The sequence below is a fragment of the Vidua macroura genome, chromosome 4, assembly GCF_024509145.1.
Source record: "Vidua macroura isolate BioBank_ID:100142 chromosome 4, ASM2450914v1, whole genome shotgun sequence".
NCBI lineage: Eukaryota > Metazoa > Chordata > Aves > Passeriformes > Viduidae > Vidua > Vidua macroura.
Window position 1 is genome coordinate 41,340,651 of NC_071574.1, and position 14,537 is coordinate 41,355,187.

The 14,537-nt window shown below is 38.8% G+C and overlaps 1 protein-coding gene across 1 annotated transcript in view; it reads left to right on the top strand.

Annotated features, from left to right (window-relative positions):
* The window catches only part of WWC2 (WW and C2 domain containing 2), a 94,572-nt gene that overhangs the window by 56,037 nt on the left and 23,998 nt on the right, over positions 1–14,537 (top strand). Inside the window, exons 7-12 of the mRNA XM_053975854.1 lie at positions 589–735; positions 1,713–1,786; positions 4,741–4,983; positions 9,669–9,758; positions 10,671–11,278; positions 13,905–14,028. Coding sequence (XP_053831829.1) covers positions 589–735; positions 1,713–1,786; positions 4,741–4,983; positions 9,669–9,758; positions 10,671–11,278; positions 13,905–14,028 — 1,286 coding nt within the window. The remainder of the gene's footprint in view (positions 1–588; positions 736–1,712; positions 1,787–4,740; positions 4,984–9,668; positions 9,759–10,670; positions 11,279–13,904; positions 14,029–14,537) is intronic.

Genomic DNA, 14,537 nt, shown 5'->3' on the forward strand with positions numbered 1-14,537 from the left:
ACTTTTAAGAGATTCTCAAAATTCTTTGAGCCAAACTAGTATTAAAATTAATTTTCAGATGCAGAAACTGAACCTGTGACATTCCTACTTCAAAAAGCTGCTCTGTGTCAGAGCATATAGATTTTTTGGAACTTGAATGTAAGGTACAATGCATATGTTACCTCTGAAGTACAATTTAGAATAAAAAATGGACAAAATTGATATATTCTGAGGTGCCTGACCATTTTGTAAATCAATCAAAGTTTTCCTAATCTAAATTGTCCTATTTCCATTTTTGAAAACAGATTTCCATTTTGGTTTTTGGGGTTTTTTCAGCAAAATTCATAATTGGTTGACAAATTAAAAAACACAAAGTCCCAAAACAGACACAAACCCAAATGAGTAGCTTTTACATTTTCACAGGTGTTGGTCACCCTTAGTGTTACCTACTGATGGCTTGATTAAAAGGATGGGCTGCTTAATATGAAATAAATCCAGAATTTTTATTGTGGAGTCTTTTATGTAAATATCTTTTGGAGATAAACTGGTATAAACATGGTAAAGTGCAAAGGAACTTTAATGCCACTTCCTTCTCTAATTCCTGGACAGAGTCTTGCAAAGCTGAGGGAAAAATTCAATGTTGACCAAACCACTGAAACATCTGAACCAGACTTGAGTTCCAGCTCTGTAAACTCACAGCTGTGTTTTCCTAGACAAACTCTGGATACAGGGTCTCAGACTGACATTTCTGGTGAGGTGAGCTTTTTTCCATTTTGTCCAGTGTAAAGAGAAATTGAAGAAGAATGCTGCTGTTAATGGAATTGGAATTCGAATGAAATGGTTGTTTGCAGCTGCAAATAGCATATATATGTATACTTGTTTCACAAAATTACTTAGAATCACTCACACTAGAATTGCTTTTCTGATTTTTTGCCCTTGAATTTTAAATCAAGATTCCAATGAACTTCATACATTTATCATGAAGCATTTATGAAAATCTGATTTAGTCAAATGGTTCCAGTACAGTGAAGATCAGGAGACGTGGATAGTATTTTTTTTCATCTGTCTATAGGATACGTTTCACCTTATGAAGATGGATTAAAAAAAAAATCAGGAAAAAATATCTCAGAATTTAAATGCCCAATTTCATTTTACACAGCTGAAAAACTGTTCATGGAACTACTTGTTCAGTGATTTAGGAAAACCTTGTTTCACTGATACTATATTTTACATACACAGAAGGCTGTTCATTTTGATACCTTCTTTGAAGCTAAGTTTGTAAGAAAGAGAGTGTGCAAGGTTTTCCAGACAAAGAGCTTGCCTATGTTTTGTAACAAATTTATTAAAGACTAACTTTGAAATGCACTGACATAGTTCTAAATTCTGAGTTCAACAGAACTCATAGTAGATCAGAATTTTCAGTGTAGCCGCTGCAAGAATTCTTTTAAAATGCTGTGGCTTTACTGTGATGGAGTATCGGCACTTGATAGTACAGTAGCTAAAAATGTATAAAGTGGCTCAGAAGAAAACAGCACTGTTTTGTACAGCTGAGTAGATGAGGACTAGGCATTTAACAGCAAGTGTGGGGCTGGCTGCAGAGGCAGGGCAGTAGTTTCATTTTTCTTTAAGTTGTAATTTTTCAAGCCTCTGTCTGGGTTTTGTTGGTTCATTTAAAAGCTTTGCACGGTAACGAGGCTGCTTTTTTTGTTTGGTTGGTTTTGTTCCCTCAACAGATTGGAGCAAGAAGTAGATCGAATTTAGCAGAGAAGGTCAGACTCAGTCTGCAGTACGAAGAGGCCAAGCGGAGGTAACGGGGTCGGTGGGAGCGTGCGACCGCAGCGCCGGGCCGGGAAGCTCCGGTGCCCGCGGGGTAGGGAAGCTCCTGGTGCTCGGGAAGCTCCCGTGCCCGCGGGGCAGGGAAGCTCCTGGTGCTCGGGAAGCTCCCGTGCCCGTGGGGCAGGGAAGTTCCTGGTGCTCGGGAAGCGCCCGGTGCCCACGGCTCCAAGGCCGTGCTCGCAGCGACATCCAGCGGGCGGCACCGCGGCGCGCCCTGGAGCGCTCGGGAGCGCTGCGGCTGTTCCTTAGTGCTAAACTGGATGTGTTGTGAAACAAAATTAAAACACTGACAAATTACTGGCTGTTCCAGGATTAAGGGAATAGAGTGAGCTGGCTTTCGGAGGAAAGCAGTCACCAGGTTATTTATGTCCATTATATCCTTCTTCAGAATCATAATTTCACTTTACTATACCACTGAAGGCTCATCAGTTTTAGAGTTGCTTCAGACTTCCAGTGCAGATTTAGTAGGCTTAATTATTTCCTTTTTCCCTTGTGACTTTAGATAATTCAAAAACTTGTTATCACTATAGGTTGGCTTTTTTTTCATTAGTTTAACTGGAGGAGAAAAGAAGTCAGGAACTGCTCCGCTGATGAATGTGGAATGCCTTTCAAACAAAGTTCTGTGGTGCTTGCCTGTGAAAATGGTGCCATCTTGATGAATTGCCACAGCACTGAAAAATGGGCATCAGAAAGCAGAACATTCAGGGTTTGAATGACATCTTCTGGTACACCAGAAGTGCTGCATAATACTGGGGCAAGATTTACTACTGGGATAGTACTCTTGTGTGGTATTATTTTCTAATACTTGTCGGCAAATACTTTGTCAGCTGTTCAGAAGCCTTCCTGCTTTTGTTGTGGAGGTTCTTTGTAATTTCAGGGAAATAGAAATCTAAGCACTATTCCACACCCAAAGTTTTGGGGTTTTTTTACTATGAAAAACTAAACAAAGCAACAAAATAAAAAATAGCATTTTTCGCCAGATGAAAACTGTGCCTAGAATGCCATTTAATCTGAGATTTAAATATTATTTCAGTTGGAAAACTGTGGCATGATCTTTTAAAAAACTACAAAAATAAATTTGCAACTTAGAAATACCAAGTAATGGCTTAGTTGTTTTTAGGTTTTAAAGGCAGGAGTCTGCATGACTGTTTTTTTGCCTAATTTCAAATGTATACTTCCTCCTACAGGTACTAGCTACCATTCCTACCAGTAACAACAGTAATCCTTTATATGCTTATCATGAATCATAAAACCTCAATGTATAATCAACGCATTCATCAAAGAACACTAAGGTTATTGTGTTTGTTCAACATGGAACATGTGTGATTTTGGCTCAGAATCATCATGTACATAATGTTAATTGTCAGATGGTCACTTAGATGGAGATAGGTGGCATTGTTTCTCAGGCATAATTGATCCAAAACCTGATCACCCTCGGTTTTGGCTGTGTCTTGATACCAAGAAGTCCCAGCATTGCATTTTATCTTTCTTTTGTAGGAACAAAAAACTTCTTGAAGTAAGTCAGTTTGCCACTTCTATCTGGAGCGTGGGGAAAAGGAGAAACAGTACAGTGCTCAGAGAATGGAGTACTGCAGCACAGGATCTTTCTTTCTCACAAATTACTTAGCCAAGAAGATGGGTTGAAATTTCAGTGTATGTAACTTGGAATAATGAAGATACATACCAGTTTGCACATGAAGTTCAGTACCTAATTATACCCCTCCCCCAAGTATTGTGGGCAGTGTAACCATCAATGTAATTTAATGAGTGTTGACCATCTTCTCTGAAATACTAAATGTGCAAATTCTCAATTACTTTATGGTACAATAGCTAAGATGAAGAGAGGATCTTGTAAAGAAGATCTTGTAAGTGAACATCTCTACTTGAAAATTATCAGATAATTTTGACATTGCTTAGCCATCAGAATGTCTTGAAGAGGTGGAGTGTTCATAACTATGCTGAATTCAGTTGCAATTGTTATTCAAAAGCATCTGACATACCATGCTGACAATCCTATCATGATGTAGTGAAGAGCTGGCTAACATTCCTTTTTGGCCAGTCCCTGACATCCTAGTATAAACAAGTGGTGATGGATTTTGAATAGGGGGTAGGATGAAATTGGAAAGGGAGAGAAAAGAAGAAAGAGAGCAAAGAAAAGCAAGCATCACCAGCCCTGGCCCCAGCATCAATCCATCTGATGTAGTGTCCAAGGTCCTGGGGTGCCTGTGGGGGTACCTGTTTATAGCCAAGCTTTCCCTGCCCTGGAGTTACATTTCTCACTTTCTGTGCAAATTAGCTATCATGAGCAGTCTGTTATTCCAGACAATCCATTTCCTTTCTGGAAATGGATTGAGGGCTTCAGGAGCTTTAGTGGTCTTGATCCCCCCACTACTGCAATGGGAGCAGCAGTTGCATCTCTTTAGGTACTCTTTTCTCTTTAGGTAGCTACTGTTGGCCTTTTTCTTTAATTGCGTAGAAGAGCAATGCTTTTGTCTTAAGATTTGCTGAAGTGAGCACCTTGCTGTGGTGCACATTCTTTCACCATGGCTGTGTCTGTTTCTGAGGAGCCATCAGCCTCCCACAGCGTAGGAGAAATCATCATACTCATGAATGAGTAAAGCATGGTGTCACTGCTATGTTACTAGACATATTGCTTTCAATAAAGCTTTTAATAACATTGTGACTTCTACTTGAACTGGAATAGGAGCAACTAATTTTTAATGCATATGCATGTTGCTGCTGGCCTCGATATGTGGCCTGATTCTCTGGCACAGTCTGCGTTCTTGTGAAACAATACTAAAAGTAGGACCTTGAGTATAAAATTTGTTATACCCTGATACATTTCAAAATATTGTATCACTTCTCTCTTTCCTGGGCTTTGTGTGCTTTGCTGGACTCAAGTAAATCTGCTTTGTTTTATTTTAGCATGGCTAATTTGAAGATTGAACTCTCTAAGCTAGATAGTGAAGCCTGGCCTGGAGCACTGGATGTGGAAAAGGAAAAACTGATGTTAATCAATGAAAAAGAAGAGCTTTTAAAGGAGCTTCAGTTTATTACACCGCGCAAACGTACTCAAGACGAGCTAGAGCAGCTAGAAGCAGAAAGGAAGAGGCTTGAGGAAGAGCTGGTGTCTGTGAAAAGCACACCCAGTCAAGCACTTGCTGAAAGGTAAGTTGTTGCTTTTTGCTAATATTAAATGCTGCTTTCTGCAATCTAACCTTTGTGCTCATTGCAGACCCTGAACTATGCCTTGATGGGCTGTTTTCCTTCAGTGACTGTTCTATGTAGGTCTTAATTAAATTTGTTATTAGCCCAACGGGCAGAAAAACAAAGAAGGCTTCAGTACTGTGAGAGAATGTGAACGCCCTGTATCTGCTCTGCAGTATCAGTTGCTCTGCATTTGTTACCAGCATGAAAATGCCTGTGACAGATGTTAAATAACTGAGGAATGTCAACACACCAGCGGGAAGGCAATACATCATTCACTCGTTTCTGATAATAGCTGTAAACTGTCTGAACTCAGGTTACAAAGATTATCTTGATTGTTGTAACATCTGAAGCCTTTCATTCTGAGTTTTATTACGCAAAAAAATGCAACCAAAAGGGAGAAAACCCCAAAAAGTTCAGATGAGAAGGATAATTGCTGCAAAACTTTCCTAACTTGCTGCTACCTAACTAGTAAGTGAAGCTACTCTGACAATAAGTGGGTTTTAACCACATTCACATTTTGAGAAAATCAAAGCTGACTGTCACAGATGGACTTTTCATCAGCTCTAAGTGGAAATAAATTTAGAGGCACCTCTAGCCCACATAGAATGCAATAAACACAAAATGTCATTGTGTGTATCAGTGTAGTATGCCTTACCTAAAGTAATACAATCAGCATTGTGTGGCTTTCTTACTTCCCTCTACTAGGAAACACCTGCTTTTGCTCCAGCGTGCTGTATGGCCAAATTCCTGTTATAGGGTGAGAAGCTGAGTCCTAAATTGTAGCTGAGCAACAAGGAAGTTTTTTTGTTTACAAAGTACAGATGTGTGTATTATGCAAAATTTTTTTAAACATTTGTACATTTTATAATAGTTTAAACTGCACTATATTAATAATACAAATATGTTTTAGAAGAGGGGAGCTACATTTTCACAGGAGAAGCTACCTGTCTAAGGTAAATTTAATCTAAGGTTTTGATAATATGCTGTTGTATAGCTAAATCTTGACTCAAGCTATAAATAGGTAGCTGGTGTCTGAGTCTTGTGGTTTGGATTTGCTTCAGTGCCAGAGTAAGTTCTGCACCTGACCGTTTTCCCATATGTCAGATGCCAAACATGTAAGATGCTGAACTTGGACTACCAAGGGCAAGTAAAATTGTCCCCCATTGTCAAGAAGAAATGGATTTTCCATGCATAGTGACAGAATGAGTTGTTAGAGCTTCCTTTTTCCCCGTCTCTTTTCCTCAATCTTTTTTCCTTTGATTTTTAATCCTGAAAATATGGAGTGTTGGGGCTTTATTTCCTGAAGTTAATGTAAGGTGTGTTGTGCACTGCTGGTTGAGGTAGCACTTACCTCCACCAGCAGCTGGATTGATTTTTTGCTCTAGCTTCTGGATTGCTTTTTTGTTATTCCAGTGATTCTCCAGTGAATTTCTAGCTTCAACTGTTTATATTAAAACTGTCTCCTTTGATGATTTCGGAGCACATAAATTCTTTTACACGAGGATATTTTGAGGATTATTTCTAGTTTGTCTACTATAAACATAAAGTAAATCCTTTTCAGAAGAATTCAGATGTTGAAACTTTCTTTGAAATGTTAGTTTTAAGAAAATACATTTAATTGTATCAGATCAATTACCAGGATTTTATTTCTTGGAGATGAGGGAGATTCTCCTCTCCATTCTCAGTGGAGGAGTCATGCCATCTTCAAAATATTGTGCTATTGTTACATTACCTTTTTCTTCTATGGGATTTCATGAATGCCTTCAGTTTGCAGTGTTTTCACAGGTACTGATAATGAAGCAGCAGCATAAGAAGCTGTGGATTGTGCCAGAGCTTAATGCAATGAGGGTTTTTTCATTTGGTTTAGTGGTTTGAGTTTTTTTATTTCTAAAGGAAAAGAGACGGGAGACGTGCTCTGACTTAAAACAAAAACATTATAGTGTAGCCCTGGGTTATTTTGGAGCAGGATGCTGAAATTGCCACTAGTAGATGTACGTGGATTCAATTTACAGAAGGAGGGTGTAGATCATAACATATCAACTTCAAAAAGCCAGAGACAGGGCATACTCTGGCTGCTTTAAGAAGCCTTAAAGCAACTGTGTAGAAATAACTGGATTGTGGAACTGTTGAGAACTACTTGCTACTTTCTTGCCTCTGAGTTCCATTATTGCTTTAATCCTTGGCAGTATGTCTCAAGTAAACACAGCCATTTGAACAGGTCCATGATTTAAGTATTTGATTGTGCTGTTGCCTGCAAAACTGGCACCTGCTCTTGTGCCTGTCACAAACATGTCCACCTAAATTTGCATTGGAAGGTTAGCTATGTGCACTTTTACTTTTTTATATATTTTCTTTAAAGATTTTCTGCCCCTCTCAGCGATGTTACAATTTAAGATCAAAAGAGAAAGATGTCTCACTAACACTGAAGTCCCTCCTGCAAGGAGGAGTAGATTAATTTAAATGGAAGCGGTGCAAACAGGAGGGACCGAGAGAGACCTGTGTCAGAACAGATAACACAATGATTGTTTAGGTGTTTACACAGGGGTGTTTGGATTTTATAGTTCCTGCTTGTGCTATTAAGAGGGAAGGTTCATTGTCTGAAAGTTATGGAGGTGGGGTTGGTGGGTTTTTTTTCCATTTGGCTGGATGTAGAATGAAAAAACTTCCCTGAATCTCAATTCATTGTGAGATAATAAAATTACTTTCTGCATTTCCTCAAACTTCCACAAGTGATTCATCACTTGGCTTGTGTTTGTGATTTGTGACTAGCATCTTTCTGACATTAGCCTGCAGGTATTAACAATTGTATTTAATTACTAGTAGATCAAATTACTTCCAGGAAAGAAACATTTTTCAGATTCTAAATTATAAGGAATAAATTATGTTTATCAACCTCCTTAAGAAAGTAAAAGAAGACAAACTGTTATTGTGCTTTTGAGACAAAAACCAATGAAACCTTTTAGTTCAGTAGTACAAATTCAGTTGCTATAGTGTCTCTCTCGAGGTGGCTGTAGGTATGTCTTTTGAGCACTTCAGTCAGAGAAATTTCTAAGCTTTTCTTTTTTTTCTAGTCTTCTATCATTAGTAGTTGAACACAGAGCAATTTCTATGCCTCTTTCTTGAGAAAAAAAAAAATCATAGCTCACTACTGAAAAGCCACAAAAGAGCTAGTGAAAAGCACTCTTGCTTGGGAAAAGCAGGATAGATTAGGCTTTAAAATATGACAGAAAGCATCAATAAATAGTAAAATTATTGGAAAGAGTGTCTGATACTAGAGATGAACAGAATTCCTGGTGTGGAAACCTGTGTGTATGTCTTCCTGAGTGAAGAATGAAATACTGTGTATGCTTTTAACAGCCTTAGCAGGTACTGATAGATGAACACATCAGTGTGAGAGCACATGTGGCGTGGGCAGTGGAGTGGAAGTCGCACCCTGGCTGACCTCGGGGTAACTTATTCACTTTTGCATAACCCAGATTTGCTCGCTGAATAAGCATGGGTGTAAGCAAGTGCTTTTCATGCTTTGCTGAATCAGGGACTTAATGTCTTTTTGCTGCTATCTGATGTTCAAAGGGAGTGAATTCTGAGCACTCTTGAGTATCTAGTTCAGTTAATTCACTTTGTGTAAGAAAGCAATGGTTGATGTTTCTCAGATTAGCAGCTGGAGAACTTGCAACATATCAGTTGACTGAGCAAGGCCTAGAGGAGAATATAGTAATCCACTACTACAGGAAGATTTTAGCTGAATCCACTGAAAGAAAGCAATTTATTTAGTGTAAATGGAGTGATAAAAGGGAATTAAAAGAGGGGGAAAAATCACTCTAAAGGTTAGTGAATCATTTCTCCTGGCCAAGAGGAATAGGAGAGTTCCCCATTTTGTGGCTTTAGAGCTGTTCTAGATAACAAAGCAGGAGGCAATAAATCCTGCTTTCTCATAAAGGTGAATTGATGATGAGCCTTACAATGCTGTGTGGCTCTGAGGTGCTGACAAAGCTTTTGGGAATGTACAAATCTTTACCAAGGACTCCTAAATATGGCCTATAATCTCAGAACCTTTCACTGAATGCCGTTTTGATTTGCTGTGCTTTATCCCTATATAAAGATTCTGAAATTAAAGGGAGTGCTTTGATTTTAAACTTCAGATTATCAAAACTAATACTGGTATTACTGGTATTAGTGTTCTTTTGGTTTTCCTGGTTTTATTGGTTGTTTTGTTGTTTTTTTTTTTCCCTGGAACTATATTAAGTGAGGAGGGAGTCTGCAGTATGGCTTTTAAAAACTGTATGAGTGCAGATCTTATTATCCTGAAGTTGCAGCTATTTTCCCAGTGCTCATTTGTTACTCTTTTATTGGGTGCATGTTCCCCTTGGTACAGTGTGAATGTCCCAACCCTTGCTTGTACAAGTGCTTGCTTGTACACTCAGCAGGTTTGTTACAGTGCTTGGTATTCTGCAGGTAAAGTCACTCTGCTGAAGCAGTTGGGGTTTTATGATCAGATCGAGACCTAACACAGTATTTTGGATTTTAGTCACTGGCAACCTGATAAAAAAATGAAGGATCTTCACTTTTTTCTTTTTTATCTATAAAATGTTCTAGCCTATTCTGTAATGCTTTCCTGAACTAATATGTACATATTTTTGCAGATTAAAATTGGAGGAGAGAAGAAAAGAGTTGGTACAGAAACTTGAAGAAACTACAAAGTTAACTACCTATTTGCATTCACAACTTAGGAGGTGAGACTGTACTGCATGATATAAAACCTGTTTTGTAGTAGACCTGGGTGTCTCAACTTCATTCTTAGGTTTTTCTCTTAGCTGGAAGCTCAGCAAAATATAGTAAAGTAATAGCATGCAAATGTAATAGCTTCAAGTGTTTTGTCACCATGCAAACCTGGTGTACTTTTATAATTTCAGCAAATTTTCTAAGTTGATAGTTCTGCTATTGTTCAGTAAATATATTTTAAGTGTTTAGAAGGACCCGCTTGAATTATTTTTCCTGACATTTTTTCCCAGCAGTCCTCCAGAACCAAGGCAGTGACACTGAGTTTCTCTAGTCCAGCAGGACTCCCTCTCTGCTGTTATTAACAGGACAAGATTGCGTGTTACAGCCTTTGCCATAATTTACATAGTTGGATTTACTGGACACGTGGAATGTGTGTTGTCATGCAGATGGGAAGCAGTTCTGCTATAAGCTGTCTATATGGCATCTTTCCCAGGTGTTTGGGCATAGGGTAGGCTGAATGAATTGCTCTAGAGGTGGTAGCACTCCTCTGCTGTCATAAGCTCCATCTTGGGGATCCCTGTGCTGTCACATTGACCACAGGAGTACCCACGGCAGAGTGGAGCAGGTTTCCAATCAGCTGAGAAGGCTGCTGTTACTGCCAGACCAGTTTGTCAAATCTGCAGCCTTCTCCAGAAGAAAAAGGGTTTAGGCAGGTGGCCAAAGGCTGGGTAAATTGCCCTGGTAGTGTGCAGGTTGGGCACACTGAGCTAAGCTGAGTATAGATGCTTAAAAAACATAATGCCCCAAGCAGCTTTTGGCTGTAATCTGTTCCAAGGCAGCTTTAGTCAAGCTTCCTTCTCTTTGTTCTGTTTTGTGCTGGTTTAGTTCAGTAACATCAGCATGTCTTTGTGCTTTCTTTGCAGCCTCTCAGCTAGTACGTTGTCTGTATCTTCAGGGAGCAGTTTGGGATCCCTGGCATCCAGCCGGGGATCTCTGAACACATCAAGCAGAGGGTCGCTAAACTCGCTCAGCTCCACGGATCTGTACTATAACCAAGGCGATCAAATCACAGATTTGGACTATCAGTACAAACTTGATTTCATATTGCAAGAGAAAATTGGTTACATTCCTTCAGGGCCTATCACTACTATTCATGAAAATGAAGTGGTCAGTTCCCATGGGAGACTCGGTTACAGTGACTCTCCTTCAGCTGCAGACCATCCCAAATTGACTGAACCTCCCAAATCTGTGACATCACTGTCCTCCAGATCCTCACTCTCCTCCTTGTCCCCCCCAGGCTCCCCTTTGGTTTTAGAAGCTGCATTTTCAGTGTCAGCTCAAAACTCCCCTCTGCATCACCTCACTACGGACTTTGAAGACTCTGACCTTTCAGGTGATTTTGCAGGCATTAGCTTCTGCGAGAACCAAATATTATTGGACTCTGAAGCCAGAGCAGGATCTCAGACTCCTACAGATGAAAGACATCTAAACGTTAGGCAGCCTCTGCCTTCTCTACACGAAGGAAGTTCAGGTAATTAAAAGAAAATCGAATGTCAAATGTATATGCAACATGAAAATTAACAATTGGCTCTTGAAATGAGGAGGTACCTTGTGTAACTGAAGAGTATCTTGATCAGCATGCACTTGCATGTTCTGAGGGATGTTACCTAACTTCTAGGTAGCAGAGATCTGCAATCACCCTGATTCTGTCCACATTTTTCAATAGCTATTTTAGAAAGTAAGTTCATGTATTGCAATCTGTCACGAAAACAATAACACAAAAACCTGAAGCTGGATTTTGAAAGCATGGAGGATGTATGGTGTTCCTAGGTTTTATCAAGATGGCATTTCCAACTGTATTTTTGAGCTGGTAGGGAAGCAGCTAACTAAGGAGTTTGGTGTTTTAAAGAATAAACATGGTCTAGCTCTTGAGTATTGTCCAGATTTGTTACCAAGTTTGAACCCTTATGCGTGGAGTTTTCCAATTTTTAATAAAAGTACCATGTCATATTCATACAGTTATATATTTTAATGAGAAATTTGCTTTTATTTTTTTAATTCTCTCAAGGAACTGTTGTAACATCTGTTGTCTAATTAGATTAACTTACTGCAGTACTGTGGTAATTTCAGTGTTGGCCAGAGCAATGTGGCACCAGAAGAGAAAGGTATGGTGTGCTTAGTACAAGCTGGGAGGCCCCACTCTGTTTCACTATGCAGAAAGAAAACAAGAAATTGACTGATGTCCTAAGGGTCTGAACCTATAAAATACAAAGTTGAAAAAGCATGGAAAAGGAATTTGGGGGAGGGGGTCTTTTTGTCCTTTGCCTTTTCAGGATAGTGTAGCACAGTAGTTATTTTACTTTAGAGCCATGTTATAAAAGATTGAAACAATAATTAATTTTCCTGCCTGTATTTCAGCAGCATATCCTTTCCAAATTAACAACAATTTTCAGTCTGTATTTGCAATCTGTCTGCAGCTCACATAGTTGGAGAACTGAATTAAAAATGGCTTGGAATTTGGGAACACTTTGGGCTATGTGAAATCAGTATTTTTTTTTAAAAAAATTATTTCTATAGATCATTATTTTCAAAGGCATTGTGTGGTTCTCTAACATTTTTTCACTTTTTGAGGACCTCTTATTCTGGATATTGTCAGCTTGCCTTTTAAGTCTATGTAAGTAGTTATGGTTTTAAAATGTAAATTTATTCAGTGATTCTTCATACTGATACTTCCTCATGTAGCACCATATGCATAATACAGTTTGTCTTTAAACTTGTATTAAGGCTGCCAAAACAAGTATTTGAATTTTGAATAGCCAGGTATTAACTAATTACACTTCAATACCTCTGGTTTCCACAGTAAAATGGGCCTCATGGTGAGACTTCAGTAATTAACAGTGAGACACAGATCTGGGGTTTGCTCAGTGTTTCTACTCCAATTTCATCCTTGAAACTGCTGTGATGCTGAATGGGAAGGCTTGAACAAACTCAGCCAGAGGCCCTAAACATGCATTGAAAATTTCAGCCCACACGCTTAGGTTTTTACAGGACTACAGATCTGAATACTGCTGAATCTTAACTTGGGCATAGACAAAGACTCAAAGGTAGTACAGCTCCTGTTGTCATGTAATCTGCACTGGCTCTCTAGATGGGGTGTTCATCTGCTTCTCTGGCTGTCTCTGACTTTTCTGTACAGGTGAACCATAGAGATATTTGCTCTTCTGCACATGTCCCTGCTGTAACAAAGTTGGAATATCTTGTAGTTCTTCCACAGTCAGTCTCTGTCATTGTCAAAGTCAATTCAGGCTGCCGTGGTAATTCCTAAGGGTAATCAATAAATCATGTCATCACCTTCACCCCTCACATGGTGAGGGGGAAGGGAAAGAGCACTTCATCATCAAGGAAAAAGCATTCCTACTGCCATAAATAAAAGCACAAATGCAGCAATCAATCATCTAATCTAGAGCCTTAAATTTTAACATCTTAACAGGATGTAAAGTCATGATTCAGATGGGGATGATAATGCATACCAATATCCTCACCCCTTGGCAGATAAAAGGACTGCATAGGCCCTCAGCTTGCTGTGCTGCAGAATCTGGCTTCATGGCATGACACTCGCATATGAATGCAAGTTAAGGATTAAAGCTAAGTAGTCATTGAAAACCTGTAGCATAGAAAGTTTTTGATGATAGTAAACCAGAGAGGATTTTATTTCTAGCAGTTATATCACTGGGGAGAGGATATCTGTCTGACTTTTGAATATTTAATAAACAGTAGGCAAGCACTTGGCATGTAGCTGCAGTGTTACCACAGTGCTGAATGTGAACATGGCAAATACTGGTTTAAAGATCAGGAAAATGAGGGCTGATAATGAAGGATAATAACTAGCTCAATGCATAAGGGTGATCATAGGAGTCTGTGTCTCTGGGAAGAAATAATAGTACATTTTCAGGTTCATCAGTCTGGTTATATCTGTAGCCAGAATATGTAGCAACAGCAGTACAGTCTCAGAATGTTTAATGATATGGAACAAAACTACTCTGTGATACTCAGCTAAGGGTCACCGCTTTCAACATGACAACTTTCTAAGCTCTGCTCATCTGTCTTTCTGACTATTAATCTCTTGGACTAGATTTCATTCTTTTTCCTTTTTGTAGGTGGTGATTTACCAAGAAGAACAGCTGGTCATCTGCTTGAGGAGAAAACAGCTTGTGTATCTGCTGCTGTGTCTGATGAGTCTGTAGCTGGAGATAGTGGTGTATATGAAGCTTCTGTGAAACAGTAGGTTTGAGAAATCATGCAAGTCCTTCCACCAAAAATTTAAATATATCTATGATCAGTTACACAATACCTGCAGAAGTTGTTAATCAGCCCTGCCTTTTTTTAGAAATAATCTGTACTTTCAGATGGCAAGGAAGGCATATTTGCCAAACAATGAAGTTTGATTTGGGTTATTTTTTGTGCTTGTATAACTTGGTTGAATAGCATTAATATACTTTTTTTTATAATCTTGGGGTTTTTTCCTTGCTAGAAACGTTCCCAAGAGAAAAGCTTGATTTAAACTCTGCAGGTTCTGCCATGTGACTTTATTGTCAATACTCAGAGTTACTGTTTTTAATTCTTGTTTTGTTAAGGATTTTTAAGATTGCATAGCAATTTTTTTGAATGTTTTTATTTTTAAAAAGAGGTTATAGAAAACACATGAAAAAACTCTGTTGTAATGTTGGTATTAAAATAATCCAGGTTGAGGCTTACTGTTCACTGCAGTGATCAGGATATAAGAAACATAT